General features: G+C 45.9%; 1 protein-coding gene across 8 annotated transcripts in view; it reads left to right on the top strand.

Annotated features, from left to right (window-relative positions):
• The window catches only part of Cdk5rap2 (CDK5 regulatory subunit associated protein 2), a 194,481-nt gene that overhangs the window by 122,962 nt on the left and 56,345 nt on the right, over positions 1-15,174 (top strand). For 5 of the 8 annotated variants that reach the window (XM_046451710.2, XM_046451709.2, XM_046451707.2 and 2 more), the window contains 3 exons: positions 2,973-3,390; positions 9,344-9,575; positions 11,841-11,972. In XM_046451710.2, coding sequence (XP_046307666.1) covers positions 2,973-3,390; positions 9,344-9,575; positions 11,841-11,972 — 782 coding nt within the window. The remainder of the gene's footprint in view (positions 1-2,972; positions 3,391-9,343; positions 9,576-11,840; positions 11,973-15,174) is intronic. The other 3 variants (XM_058581650.1, XM_046451706.2, XM_046451711.2) reach the window with 2 other exon arrangements.

Raw genomic sequence — 15,174 nt, 5'->3', positions numbered from 1 at the left:
TGCCTCAGTCAGGATGAGAATCAGTGTGTTTAAAGGATCTGGAGCATGGCAAGAGCTTAGTGAGGTCGGTGCCTTGTTCTATACCATCTGCATGGCACTTGTGCTCGGGAAGGCAGAGAAGCGTGGGCCTCTGACAGGACCCTTGGACTGAACTGTTCTAGAGGTCCTGATTCCAGTGACAGCTTAATGAATCTGTGGTTCAGATTCCCAGCAAAGTAGCACTTGAAATGTTTTATCTAATAGCAGCACTGTGTTAGTATATTGTAACGGCCTCTTTGCACCTTTTACTACCCATTTGTAAAGTCTTTTTTGGGGGTTTTATTGCGTGTTGTTTGGTGGTGAGTAATGGTCCTCCTTTGGTTAGCTGAATTGCAATTGTCATTACTTCTTATTTGTATTAAAGGAAAGGAAAGGAAAATCAGTTTAACATCTCCTGATGCTTAGAGTACCAGAAATATTTTTTAAGTCTGGGCTTATTGTAGTTTCAGATGGTTTGTATATCTAGGTTCTTCCTGTTAGAAAAGAGTAATGTGCTATACATTTTAGGTCCCCCCCCCTTGCTTTATTTATTTATTTTTGTTCATTTCAGTGTGCTGTAACTGTTTAATTTGAATTTAGTTAACTTGGCCCCTGATCTAGATCATGGGAATTCAGCTATGAGGAGAGCCTTATCCCTGCCTTCCAAGGACCCAGTGAGGAAGATAAATGGGTGCCTGTCATTTCTAGTGGTAGTGAAGGTCCAAGGGAGTGAAGACCAGCAAGTATTAAAGGCATTGGTAGGGCCTGGCTTGTCTACGAGTTTTGCTGAAACTGGCAGGAAGGAGAAACCAAGGAAGAAGAATAAGAAGTAATATAGCGGAGGCCCATCCTGTTTCCTTCTCCCTGCCAGCCGCATGCCCGCACCTTGGAGCCACCTCTCCATTCCCTTCCTCCACAGTTCCCTACCTCAGTCTCATCCCTCCCTCTTCTCTTAGGACTCTCTTTTCTTCCTTATTTGCACATTCTTATTTGGAAGTCTTCAGATTGCCATGTGATTTCCATTTTCTTGGGTGTGAATTCTCTCTCAGGGCTGTCTCTCTTAGTGGTGGCTTTCCTGTGCAAGCTCAGGTTGCCTGTACAGGCAGCACCCGGCCTTCCTCTTCCTGCGTGTGGGCTTGAGGTGCCTCGGCTTGGTCTTGCAGGGTCTTACTAAGGGCCCTGGGCACTTGCCTGGTTCTCACTTCACCACGCAAGTCGCATTCCTGGCTCCAATGCTTTCTGCACCATCCCAGCCCCCTTTTCAGGCTTCTCTTCCTCTGTTTCTAATCTCCATTTTTTAAAATCCTGATTTTGAGCCCTGAATTGCATCTTGAAAAATTCTTTTATTCTTTTTTGCTGTTGGTTCTGCAGTCACCCTGGAGTAGAAGGAATCCTATGTGCTCACTCCACCATTTTGACAGGAAATCTGTCCTTTACCCATCAACTAGTCATCTTTCCAAACACATGTGTGAGCAGCCACCGCACCGCAGGCCTTTCAGAGGCCCCCTTGCTTATCATCTTGTCCATGCCTCGACTGCTCCAGCACCCCACCCCTGGATGGCCTCTCCTGGACTTTAGAAGCTCCCTCCGACATTGTCCCCACACCCTGAGTGGACTTTACAGTGACTTTCCCTTGCTAAACACCTGCCTCTAACACCAATCTAAGTCCCTACTGGTGGTTTTGTATGCTGAGGGCCCGTTACAGTGGCTGGAACAGAAACACAAAGGAGGCTTCTTGAACCGCTGCATGCCGGTGCCATTCCAGGTGTTCTACAGGATAGCTAAGTTTTGGTTTCCTGGAAAGCAGACCCTGAGATATGGACTTGGGTACAACTGATTTGGTTGGGATATGGCACCAGGGAGCTGAAATGAAAGCTCACGGAGAGTAAGACAGGATTGAAGTCCTACCCAGGAAAGGTACATTAGTGATCTGGTGACTGCTGGGCAGTGGGGGCCCATCCTACTGGGCATCTTCCAAGGGACAGTATGACCTGTGTTGTACCTCTGAAGGATGGAGCCTGGGTCACGGGTTCTCTGCCCCATGGGTTGAGGGTCTCCCAGAGGTGTCAGCCATCCCACACTTCCACACTGCCTTGCTGGCTGGCTCAGAGGTTTTAGAAAGAGCCCCAGAGGCCACTCAAGATGGGACTGCCTATGTCCACAGGAACTGCTCACACAGTTGCCACTGAATCAGAGGTGGGCCAAGGACACTGGCAAGGGGTATGGAAAGCATCTGCCACCCAGACACTACACTGCTTTGTCCTCATAGCTATCCTATGGAGAGACACTCAGTCTTCCTTTCAAAGAACCATGAAGTTAGAATTCGAAACCATTTTATTTTTTTTGTGTGTGATTCTGGAGATCGAACCTGGGGCCTCACCCATGCTAAGCAAAGTTCTACCACTGAGTTATGCCTCCAGCCCCTGAAGCCATTTTTATCCGCCTTCAAAGGCAAGGTACTTTCTAACCTGTATCTGTACCTGTGTGCATGTCAGTGAAACGTCCCTTCATTAATATCTGTTCCTTGAGTACCTATTTGCACCAAGATGGATCAGGTCACCCATGGACCAGCCAGGCTGGTAAGATTCATCCAAAGCCACATATGCCTTTGGTTGTAGGAATGGAGTCAGGGCTGTGGGGTGGGGCTGGGAACCCTGTGTATGGGGAGGGTGGGGCACCTTATGATCCCACCTGCTCCTTCCTGGGCCTAGCCTGCTCACTTGCTGTGTGCCTCATGTCTTATCTATGAGTTAGATGTCGTCGTGTCTGTCTTATTTGGGTGTTGTCAGGTTATACAGGATAAAATGCTTGGTGTGGTTCCTGGTATATTTGGGGACTCACTGTATTTCATGTAGGCAGAATCTGGGTAGGAGTCAGTGGGGAAAACTTGGGAAGGTGGGTAGGGGCCAAGGTGTAGCAGGAAGCTTATTTCTCCCACTTCCTTCCCTTTGGAGAAACAGGCCAGACCTTCTGAAAATGCTAGGTGACTTGCTTTTGGAACGAATATGCTTGGCAGAGCAGGAAGTTTCTGGAAAACACCTTGATGGTAAAACTGAGAAGACACTTCAGCAAATGGCCATTCAGCAAAGAGGTGAACTTGAACCTTTCGTCCAAGCCAGCTCATTCTCCAAGCCACATGATGAACAGAAATTGACTTGGGATCAGCTGGCAAAGACAGGCGAAGTGGCCAAGGTGGAGCTCAAGGATGCCTCAGTGCAGACTGTGGCCAAGGAGGGTGACCTGCTTGGATTCCGACAAGGAGGAGAGAAGCCATCTGGCACCATATTGAATGCTGAGCCCCAGCCAGAGACCTGGTGCCAGCTTCCAGGGCAGCAGGCCACTCCCCTCTCCGGCCCCTGTGCTAGCCACAAAGTAAGTTTGTGCAAACATTAATTATGTATTTACTTTATACAAACAAAAACTTGAAAGATTACTTCCATTTTCCTGTTTTTGTGAAGAGACAGTCTGGTGTCTCCCCCTGCTTGGGCCACTCCTGGCCTACACCTGGAGGCCTGGGTCCTCTTTAGTGTTCCCATCTTCCCTCTCTCCCGCCATCCCCACCCTTTGTCTCTCCTGTACCCCCGCACTATCTCATTTATCTGTATAGCATGGTATTTTGGTGTTTTCCTCAGAAAAATCCCACAGGGAATCACAGGCGCACGTCTGTCCAAGGCGTTCTCTTTCATACCATTTCACATGTCTTCTTAGAATGGGTGCATGAGAGTCCACTGTGAGGACACTTTCCCCCATGGACATTTCCTTTTACAGGGTGCAGTGAAGTTGTAATACTCCAACTTTAAGTAAGGATGAGACCTGGCTTTTATTTTGAGGACTTTTATAGGAAAGGGGTTGTTCTGAGAGCTTTGTCTATTGAAGCCAGGTTCTGAGTGCCCAGGTGTGGCAGTGCTTAAGGGCTGAGCTGAGGTTTACACTGTGTCTGACTGCACAGCCACACCCTCTCCCTGGTCAAGCTACCTGGCAGCCATGGTGGCTTGAAATGGTAGGGTCTGGTTTGATGAGCAGGTCTCTAAATGTTGGTTTCCCTTCCACTTAGGGACTCTCCCTGAGCTTCTCTGCAGATTAGTCAGCTATGCCAGATTGTTAAGAATCAGACTTTCTTGGCAATGTTCTATTGGACAGCAGCCCCCGTGGGAGAAGGTTGGGGTTGAGAATCCCGGTAGCAGGGAGATGTGTTCTGGTAGAGAGGGAAATAGGTCGGGTTTCTATTAGAGCTCCAGTGTAGACTGCTGTATTCTTACTTCTGACGGATGTTTTGTAGCAGAGAAATCCACTGTACACAGTGCTTCATAGCATCAGAATGGAGAATTAAGTTTATTTTCTGACCACTAAATTACTGCTTTTGTGCATACCAAAGAGAGTTAGATATATCATTAGCAAAATTGCTTTTGATTGTTTTAAATTATGCACCAAAACTGTAATTTCTAGAAAAGGGTTTTCTAAAGATATCAGTAGAGACCAAAAAAAAAAAACTACTGCCATTATATTAATGGTACTCAAAATGCAAATTTGTGCAATTGGGCTAGAATAGAAATGCTCTTACCTGCCCCAGCTCCTTTGGTTTGTACCTGCATATTAGGAAAATGAGGTGGGTTTTTTTTGTTTTGTTGTTTTTCATTTGCTTTCTTTCTATTGTATGGGAGATGCCATCCTGTGTTCAGGAAAATTGGATAATTAAATGGACTTAATTTCCCCAAATACATTAAATATTTTTTTTTTAGTTTGAAATTATACTTCTTGCTTTTATTTTCAAAAGGAGGGAAACTGTTTATTTTTGTCATCTGCTATATATACCAAGGATTGTGCCAAATTCTGTTTCATCTTATTTTATCTGCTCAGCAAGGGCGTGAGTTTGGTATCACGCACATTTTACTTATGAAGAAATGTTGGCATTATAAGGTCCAGAAAACCGTGCAGAGTGACTCAGTGGGCAGGTGGGGTGAGAGGCTGTGAGTTCGTCTGCTCGTAGAGGCCGCAGAGCTGCATCACACACCTGCGTGCCTCCTGTCACCATCGTGGCTCCAGGGTATGCACAGAAACGCTAGTGATTTTCTTTGTGACTTTGGTGGCCACAAAATTGATAATCCCATGGCTTAGGCCAAACTCTGTTTTCCTGTTATGAGGAGCATCATGGTAGCCGAGGTCGACCGAGACTGGTGTCCTCCTGGTTGTTCAGTCAGGGCTGAGCGGGCGTGCTTTACGGACATGCCTCCCTGGTGTTTGCACTGGGCTTGGCCACTTACCTGGTTGAGTTTTGGGGTGGGAAGTCACCTGACCTCTCTCAGTGGCTGGAATGGGACAGTGTAACCTAGACCCTGGGGCTGGCCAGGTGGCAGAGTGAGGCAAGGTGTTGCACATGCCTAGGGCTGCACTTTGTACCTGGTAGGAGCCCACAGTGTCTGGGCTCCTGTCCTCTTTCATTCCCAAGTAAGAAGTTCCAGTATGTCGTGGCTATTTAGGTGGAAGGTGGGACTGTGTTTGGAGTCCATAAGTAGCACTCTGTGTGGCATTCCTTTAGGCCTGGCATTAGGTTGACTGATGCCATCTTCCAGTCTGAGAGTGGCTTTAGCATTTGTGCACTTGAAGATATCTTTTCTGCTGCCACATGACACACAGATTTGGATCCAAAAATAGAGATTGGTGGAGACAAATGACTGGTATTTTCTGACCATTGTTGTTGAGGCAACAGCATCCTCCCAAGTGGTCCCCTCACCTTCTTTGTCTTCTTTCCTGGAATGCCAGGTAGAAAGCATCTCACTTCCTGAGCGCTGGGGACTGAAGAGCTGATTTGAGCCTGACCGTTGTACCTTCTTGTGGTTTGACATTGGACAAACATAGGTGTTTGATATTTCAGCTGTTCATCTGGAAAATAGGCAGGATGCCTTCTGTTCTCCCATGAGCTCTGAGAATGCAGCGCTTACTTGAGGGGCATGGGAGACTGCTTGAAAGCGTTTTACACCCCAGAGTGTGCAAGAAGAAGGGCCCCTACTGTTCCTTCTTCCCGAAGGGACTTTGGTGATTTCTTCATACCTCAGGTGCCAAATATTTCCTTTTAAAATTTTGAGTACCTTCTTTTTCACCATTTAAAAAATTTAACAACTTTATTAAGATATAATTCACATACATCATATAATTTATATATCATCCATTTAAAGTGTACATTTTAGGGGCTGAGGTTGTGGCTCAGCGGTAGAGCATTCATCTGGCACATGTGAGGCACTGGGTTCGATCTCAGCACCACTTAAAAATAAAATAAAGTCCACCTACAACTAAAAAAAAGATTCTAAAAAAATAAAGTGTACAATTTCAGTGTTTTTTTTTAAACAAATGAACAGTTTATTAAGAATTAAATAAGGGTATCAATGGTTTTAAGTCTATTCAGAGTTGTATAACTATTACCAATCAATGCTAGATTTTTTGTGGGGAGGGTACAAGAGATTGAACCCAGGGGCACTCGACCACTGAGCCACATCCCCAGCCCTATTTTTGGGTATTTTATTTAGAGACAGGATCTCACTGAGTTGAGGCTGGCTTTGAACTTGTAATCCTCCTGCCTCAGCCTCCTGAGCCATTGGGATTATGGATATGCGCCACTGTGCCTGGCTGCAATGCTAGATTTTTGTCAACCTGAAAAGAAAACCTGTACTCATTACCAGCCACGCCCAATCCTGCCTACCCCCAGGCCTAGGTAACCACTGACTCTAGGTCCACCTGTTCTAGACATTGCATATGGATGGGATCGTGCGCCATGTGCCCTCTTCCACGTAGCATAATGTTTCCAGGGTCATTCATGCTGAAGCATGGATCAGTACTTAATTTATTTTTGTTGCCAGGTAGTATTCTAATGTATGGTCGTGCCACATTTTATTAATCTATTCATCAGTTGATGCAATCTGAGCTGTTTCTGCTTCCTGGATATTAGGAATGATGTTGCTCTTCATGTACAGATTCTTGTGTGACGTATGTTTTCATTTCTCCTGGGTGTCTTCCTAGTGGTAGAATTGATGGGTCACATGGTAACTCCTTCTTTAACTTCTTGAAGAACTGCTGGGCCTTTTTCTGAGCAACCCCATCCATTTTATATTCTTCCCAGCAGTGTGTGAGGGTTCCAGTTTCTGGGTTCTCACCAACACTGGTTATCTTTTTGATTATAGCCATCTTAATGGATATGAAGTGATGGTGTTTTATTATGATTTCATTTACGTTTCTCTGATGACTAATGATGTTGAGCATCTTTTCATGAGTTTATTAGTTAGCTATATGACATTTTTGGAGAAATATCTATTGGGTCTTTTGCCCATCTTTTTTTAAAAATTAAATTATTTATTTATTCTAATTTGTTATACATGATGGCAGAATGCAATTCATTTCATATTACACATACAGAGCACAATTTTTCAAGTCACTGTACACAAAGTATTTTCACACCATTCGTGTCTTCATACATGTATTTAGGGTAACTCATTCCACCATCATTTCAGTCTGAGAGTGGCTTTAGCATTTGTGCACTTGAAGACATCTTTTCTGGAATGGTGTAACTCATTCCACCATCATTCCTACCCCCTTGCCCTATCTAAAGTTCCTCCATTCCTCCCATCCCCCAGTCTCATCGCCATCATGAACCAGCATCCTCATATCAAAGAAAACATCCTGCCTTTGGTTTTTTGGGATTGGCTTACATTACTTAGCATTATATTTTCCAACTCCATCCATTTACCTGCAAATGCCATGATTTTATTCTCTTTTAATGCTGAGTAATGTTCCATTATGTATGTATGCCAAAGTTTCCCTGTCCATCATCTACTGAAGGGCATCTGGGTTTGTTCCACCATTTAGCTCTTGTGCTGCTATAAACATTGATATGTTTTGCCCATCTTTTAATTGAGCTTTTTTTTTTTTTTACTGAGTTATGTTAGTTCTTCATGTATTTTAGACTCAAATTCCTCTCCGCAGCTTTTGGGAATGTTTAAAATTCCCCACTTGAAAGATACCTCATTGGGCCTCTGCAGTTATAGTTTGTATGTACAGCCCACAGTGTTGAGAGCCTACCGTGAACTAGTTCTTGTGCTGGAAGCTGGGGACCAAGATATGTGCAGCCTGGAGCTTATAGGCTGGTGCAGAAGATAGTGAACATGAAATCATAATGAGACTACTCATGTCCTCCGAGGAGAATTATAGGGGACACTGACTGTATAACAGGGAGGCTCAGCTTGGTCTTGGAAATCAAGGTTCTCTTGAGGAAGGCACGTTGAGCTGAGTGCTGATGAATGATTTTAGGGTAAGTGGAGGAAGTGGGTACGGGCAAGAGTGAGCATTCTAGGCCAAGGTCCTGGGGTGCAAGGGAAATGTGCATTTTGAACAACCTACAGAGGTCAATGTGGCTGGAGAGTGGGGTAGAGTGGGAGAGGGGCAATGATGCAGACTGCGGGTTCTGCAGGATTTGCAGGCTGTGGTATGGACTTGGACCTTTGTTGTAAGAGAACCAAGAAGCAAATTACAGGAGTTTTAAGCAGAAGACTAGCAGGCTTGTCTTTTTGCCGCAACGTGAAGAGTGGATAGAGAGAGCAAAGGTAAATGCTGGAGACCACTCAGGACACCCAGGCTGTGGCCCAGGAGAGCTAGTGGTAGCTAGTGGTGGAAGTGGAGGCTGGGAAGAGTTGAGAGAAATGGAGTTGCTGGAATTTTCTGAACCCCGTAAGTGAAGAAAGTGCATGATGAGAATAAAGAGATGCTTCAAAATGATGCCAGGTGTCTGGATTGTGCAGTAAGTGGACGGTCATGTGATTTACCAAGACAGACAGTAAGACAGTGGCATAGACCTGGGAACACAGTGTAGTGGAAGTGAAGAGTTGAATTTTCAGTTGACCCTGGACAGCCTGTAAGGCATTGCAAATGAAGATGCCCAGGATGAGCAGTTTGAGAGCTCCGGGCTGGAGACTCAGTAGCCCCTGGCATAAGGGGTTGTTCTGGTGGCCCAGCAGTAGGGGGAAGGCGGATTGGCTTACACTAGGAGTGGGCGAGAAAGAGAAAATAGGGTAAAAAAAAAAAAAAAGTTTTCCAGAAGATTGTGTTGGAAAAAGAACTGCCCCACGTGGAACATCTGGATCATCTGGGAGACAGTGGGCCCTGGCTGAGAGGGTGTCGGGGAAGCTTGACATAGATACTGTTATAGGATCCAGAAGTCTGGGCAGCCAGTTAGAATTTCTTTATAGGATTAGCATGAGGATGTCAACCATGCAACCAAAGGAAGTGCATTTGACGTTTTCTCATTGTTGTGTGTGTGTGTGTGTTTTTTTTTTTTCCCCAGGATACTAAGAAGTCCCGCTTGCCCATCCTCATAAAACCATCCCGGTCATTAGGAAATATGTATCATCTCCCTGCCACCCAGGGGGTGATAGCTCGGCTACAGGGCCAGATCCTAGAGCTGCAGGGGGAGCTGAAGGAGTTTAAAACTCGCAATAAGCAACTGCACCAGAAGTTGATTCTGGCTGAGGCAATGATGGAGGGGAGGCCAATGCCTGACCCTATGCTGCTGAATGGTAAGCACCAGGAGAAGCGCCTTCTCTATGAACCAGGTGGCCCGGAGAGCTACCTGAAGTGTCCACCTTGCTGTTTAGTATAAATTTCATGAATTGCAGTGACTATTTTTAACTCTTGACAAATATATAATGGAGGAAAACAATACAGAAGATAAATCTATTGCTTTCTTTTTATCCTGGAATCTGAAACAGGATTTGTGGTGCTCTTAGGTCTTGGGTTTCTGCTGCCTTCACTTGGAGTTGTGTGCAGGTGCCCAGTTTTGCTATGTGTTGAAGCTGGGCATCTTGGCCTGGCTCTGTCTTTGGAAGCCATAGGCATACAAAATAGGAAAGTGAATGTCCCCTTTAGAGGATTCTCTGGACTCTCCAGGCCATCTTGGAGCAGATTTGGAACCCTAGTGACCTCGTATCTTTGTCTAGAAGAGACCTACCGCCTCATTCACTTTGAATCTGCTGCCTCTGGTCTCCTGGGTGCCGTTGGGGGGCTGGGGAAGAGTCCCTGGGTTAAAAATGTGCCTGATGTTCAGCATCCAGAGACTTGGAGGAAGCACTTTAGGTGCCCTCTGGGAATCTAAGAATGCTGGGAGTCCTCTTGCAGAAGGGTAAGGTCAGCACATAAGTAGTGTTTTACATCACTGCCTCAGGATCTGTGTGAGTCCACGTAAGTACCCAGTTAGGTAGGGAGCGAAGAGAGCATGACACCTCAGAAAGTGAGTAGAGAGAGGTTAGCTGTGTCAGACATTGCTAGTAGGGTGCCTCAGACAAGGATCGAGGGTGGACCTTGGGATTTGACATCAGGGGCTTTAAAGAGCTGTTTCTATGGAATGTGTGGGGCTTGATTGGCCTGGATTAGCATGGAGAATGGAGGAGAAATGTTGACACCAAGAACAGACACCTCTGGGAGATTGCACTGTCAAGAGACACAGAGAAATAGGGAAGCCAGGAGCCAAATTATCAGTAAATCTCCAGGGATCTGGTAAACCAGCGGATGACCAAAGATGGCTGCAGTAAGGTAAGATTAGCAGCATGGTCTGGCAACATGAGCTTCGAAGTTGGAGCTTTGGGGGAAGAGACAGAATGATCTGGAAGTGGCAGTGAAAAGTGGAAGTACTTATGTACTTCTAGATCCATGATACAGAGATGGGAGAATAAATCACTACAGGGAAGCCTGCAGAAGAAACAGTGTCCTCAGGGATAGCCTGGGCCATTTAGCATAAATGGGTGAGATGAATTTTCAGAGAAAAGATTGATGGTCTTTGCCAAGAAGGGTGTGAGTACCAGGGGAAGATTGTGTCCAATCAGGGGATTCTCAGAGATGGGTCGGAGACGGTGTTGGAGGCTTGGATTTCCTGTGGTGCTAATAAAATGAGCACCTGCTGTTTGTTGAGCCCTACTATGTATAATAAGTACACAAGCCAACTGAATCTTCTCAACAGTGTCTCTTTCTTAAGTGGAGGCAGCAGTTTCAGAGAGAAGTGCCTTGTCTACAGTCCCACAGTAAATAGCTTTCAGAATTGGATGCCAAGCAGCCTGCGTGCATTCAAAGTCTGCATTATTTCCTGTTTCTTGAAGTCTAGTCTATGATACTTCTGTAGATTTTATAATCTGCAGCCAGAGGTGTCTTACATTAGGTTCTCTCTTGGATTTTCCACAGTTGAAGTTTCAAGGTAGGTTGGCTTGGGCAAAATTGTTCTTCCCTCCTTCCTTTCCCACCTTCTGTCAATCCATTCTTTCACCATCTAGGCATCTGTTCATGCATGCAATGAGTAGTCCTCAGCACCTGCTGTGTCCCCAGCCCCTCACACTAGTAGGAGCTGTGACTCAGATGCAGCCTCTGCCTTCTGGGAGCATCCTGTCTAGTTGGGGTGGGGGCAGCTGCAGATAATTAGTACTGTGCAGGGATGTGGGGGCTACAGAAAGGTTTTTTCCTTTCTTGCTGAGATATTAGGGGTCTCAACCAGATGCTGCTCAGGTTGTTTCCCAAAAGACCCTGGGGCCTCTCTCTGTGAAAAGTGGGCATGAGTTGATGGAATTCATTTTCTCACTCATAGTTTTTTGAGAGCCTGGACTTAAACCATTTCAGACAAGCTGCAGTATATTTATGCTTTTTATGTCCTGTTATGGCAGCTCAATAGATTAATTTTATCTTATAAATTGCATTTTGTCTCCCCAGTGTTTTTATTTTCCCTGTTGTATCTTTGTGTTCTTCTCAGTTGCTTGGCCAAGTTTCAAGTCTATCATTTTATTTTTCTTTTTCTTTGCCAGTGCCGGCAGCTCAGCCCCTTGTGGGACCAGCCTACCAGCAGAGCCCAGGAGAACAGATGGGAACCACAGCCATGCCCTCTGCTCACAAAGACAGGGAGGTGGATGACAACCAGCAGACAAGCCTCAGGACGGGTCAGAACTCAGCCCTGTGTGCATTAGGCAGCTACTGGGTGCCAGGCTAGGCCCACAACAACCCTTTCAGCGCATTAACATCGCTCCCGTCTAACACAAGGGACTCTAGCCCACGTCCGTCACCCAGCTGCCAAGCGGGTGGAAGAGCTCATGGTCCATTTGACAGGCCCTGTGTCAGGCAGGGTGTGGGTTCTGGTGGCTGAGCCTGAGCAGACACGCTGCCTGTTCTCAAGGTGCCTCAAAAGCCAGGGCCGGTCAACACAGCAGCCTGTGAGTGTTCAGTGTGGTGCTGCCGTTTGGAGGTGTGCACAGAGTCGGTCAGTGGGAACATGTAGAGATGTGAGTGAGGCCACTGTCAAGTTCTATGTCCTTTATAAAAAAATTAGAAAGTATTACTAGTGTACAGGTAAATACAAAGGATCATAAAGCATATACCCGCCTTCCCATTAACCAGAATGAGCGAATCCTTACTTTTTTCTTTTTAACTTAGATCTTTTTCTTTTAACTTAGATCCCCTTTCTTAAAAAACAAATAGTATTATTCTGGATATCCTTCATCTGTGAGAAGTAATGACCATGAGGAATAGTAAATCCGTCATAGGATGGCCGTGGGAACACCAGTCTCTGGAGAAAGGCCGTGCTGTGGCCCTGGTCCTGTTGGCCAGAAGTCAGGGCAGTGAATGAATGGTCACATGCTCCTGGGTGTCCTGGGCTTTGAGAAGAAAAGTACTTTACCAGGCAGTATTACTACTATTTAGTTCAATTGTGGAAAGTTCTAGAAGTACAATATTTTTTATTTTGCAAATGAATGGTTCTGAGGACATCTTTGGCATTCTTGTTAGTGATTATTGGAGACTTCTTGACACTTTCCCTTTTCCTTTCACTGTGGCCTTCCTATAGTTTTCTGAATGTGCACCCAGGACTTTGCACCGCCATTGTCACTGCTCCTGAGCCACTGCCTAGCTGAAGCTCCCTCCTTAGATCTAGTCCTAAACTTTTGTTTTCATGGGGGCACTCCTGCATCCCCTAGGATTTGAGCACTGTTAGCTCCCATATCCCTCCCGGCCACCAGCTGGTGTTGAATTGACTTGCCCAGTAACTGTCCTCAGGAATGGGGCTGTGTGGGGCCCTTTCCCTGCTGTTTCTTCTTCAGGAGCCTCATTGTACACACTTGGGGTATGAATGATGGATTGCACAGGCATGACTGGCCTTCCCACTGAGGGTGCACAGCTATCTCTTTACTCATGCACCCCAATGCAGGAGACCCCTACTGTGGGAGCTCTGTGAAAGAGGCAGCTTTTGGAATGTCATGGGCAGGCAGTCAGGCTTTGACAGAGGTCCCTGCCGCTTACTCGTCATGAACCTTGGGCAAATTCTCAAGCTTCCTAAGCCTGGACTTCCTCTTCTGTACAATGGGGATGGCAGTGGTGCCCCACAGGGTTGTGGTAGATAGGCAGCCTAGGTGAGGTGCTTGGTACACAGGCCAGGTCCTGGCACACAGCTATGTGTCCTGAGGCCTTGGTCAACCTACAGGTTTACATGTGCGCCACAGCCTTAAGCTCCCCATGCCCCAGGCCTTCTGTGAGGCGATGTTAAACTGAGCAGTGGAAGCAGCTCCTTTGGTTCTTCACTGAAGGTCGCTAAGCAGAGAACAGCAAAGCCTCATTGCCATGCTGCTCTGGCTGTGAGACTTGCTGAATACTGGCCTTGGGGCCAGGAAATCAAATCCTTGTTTCTGCTAAATCACAAATTGCTAGAGATTATGGACTTTGGGGGGGTCTTTCTGAAGTCAAAAGTATTGAGTGTGAAGTGTCTGAAAGTTATATTTTTTTGCATTGTTAGGAAAAAAGTTTACAGTGGAGGTCTCAGTGTGAGTAGAGAGGGCACTCCCCAGACATTCTTGGGGTGTAGCCAGACATCAAAGCTGACCACAGTATATCACAAAGGGACATTCCTGTGGGACTTAAATTTGACTTTACCTCATGATTTCTTAATGAAAGTCATTGGAACTAACTTTTAGTTCTGTGAGCAAATGTTGCTTCTTGCCATGAACCAAATTCCATTTTAATGAGGTTGTTGTAGTACAGATACATCCTTATCTATTGGGATGATGCACTGGAACAGAGCCTGGTTGAGAGGTCTGTCCCTCGTGCTCATGTGTGTGCTCTTACACTCTTCAGCCAGAAGTATTTACTGAGCACCTTCTCCGTCCTAGACACTATGCCAGACAGTGGAGAAACTGATGAATGCTGGTCTCCACCCTCCAGGACCTCATAGACAAGCTTTCCTATCAACTGTGTACAGTAAAAATTGTATAATTCCTTTAGGTCACATGGTAGCTGTTGTCCAAAATGAAAAGGTTTACTTTATAGTATTTGCACTGTGAGCAGAGACGAGTGGACCTACAGCTATAAGGAGCAGATTTTGAACCAGCAGTTGAAACATGCAGTCTCACAAGGATGCATCTGTGATTTTCTGAGAGGTGTCCTGGGTCATCTGCTGCAGACTACATCGCTGCTCCCCAGTACCTGGGGCCAGCCTTGGCTTGTGTGCCTCCTACCATGGGCCTGGCCTTCTGTCTTTGAGTGGTTCTGGGGATGTTTGTATTGGCTGGTCTCCACGGCTCTGCTCCAGGCACCATGTCAGCCTTTTTACAGACATTTCCATAGAATCCTAAAGAGCAAACACACACAACTCTTCACAGTGAATGAAGTCCTTTGCATTTTAGAAATGAAGTTACTGAGGCTCAGGGAGGTCAGTTAGCCTACAATTGAAGTCATGCAGCTTTTCTAGCAGTGGGCAGAGCCAGTGCTAGAAAACACATCTATCAAGAACTATGTAATGTTTTGAACAGCCAACAATAAAAAATTAAAAAAAAAAAAAAAAGAAAACACATCTGTTGGGTTTCAAAGATGAGTTTTTCCTACTGTCTCCAGCTGACTCAAGTATTCAAACCATTTCTTGAGCTTTCCTGGGTGGCAGGCAGCATGGTGTAGTGATTAAGGACAGAGGCTGTGGGTGAGGCCTGAGCTTAAACCTCACACAGCCACGTGAGGCATCTCTTTCCTTATTTTCCATATAGGGTAAATTGAGGCTCTGGGATTATAATTTCCTGTCCAGGCGGTGCAGCCAGCAGGTGGCAAGTCTGTGTGTGATTCTCCTGCTCCTTGGCCCCAAAGCTCTGCTTTGTCTCTGTTCTGCAG

The sequence above is a fragment of the Marmota monax genome, unplaced genomic scaffold (genome assembly GCF_021218885.2).
Source record: "Marmota monax isolate L192 unplaced genomic scaffold, Marmota_monax_Labrador192_F-V1.1 WCK01_AAM20220418_F8-fsc00020, whole genome shotgun sequence".
Classification (NCBI taxonomy): domain Eukaryota; kingdom Metazoa; phylum Chordata; class Mammalia; order Rodentia; family Sciuridae; genus Marmota; species Marmota monax.
This window is presented reverse-complemented; position numbering and strand designations above follow the sequence as displayed.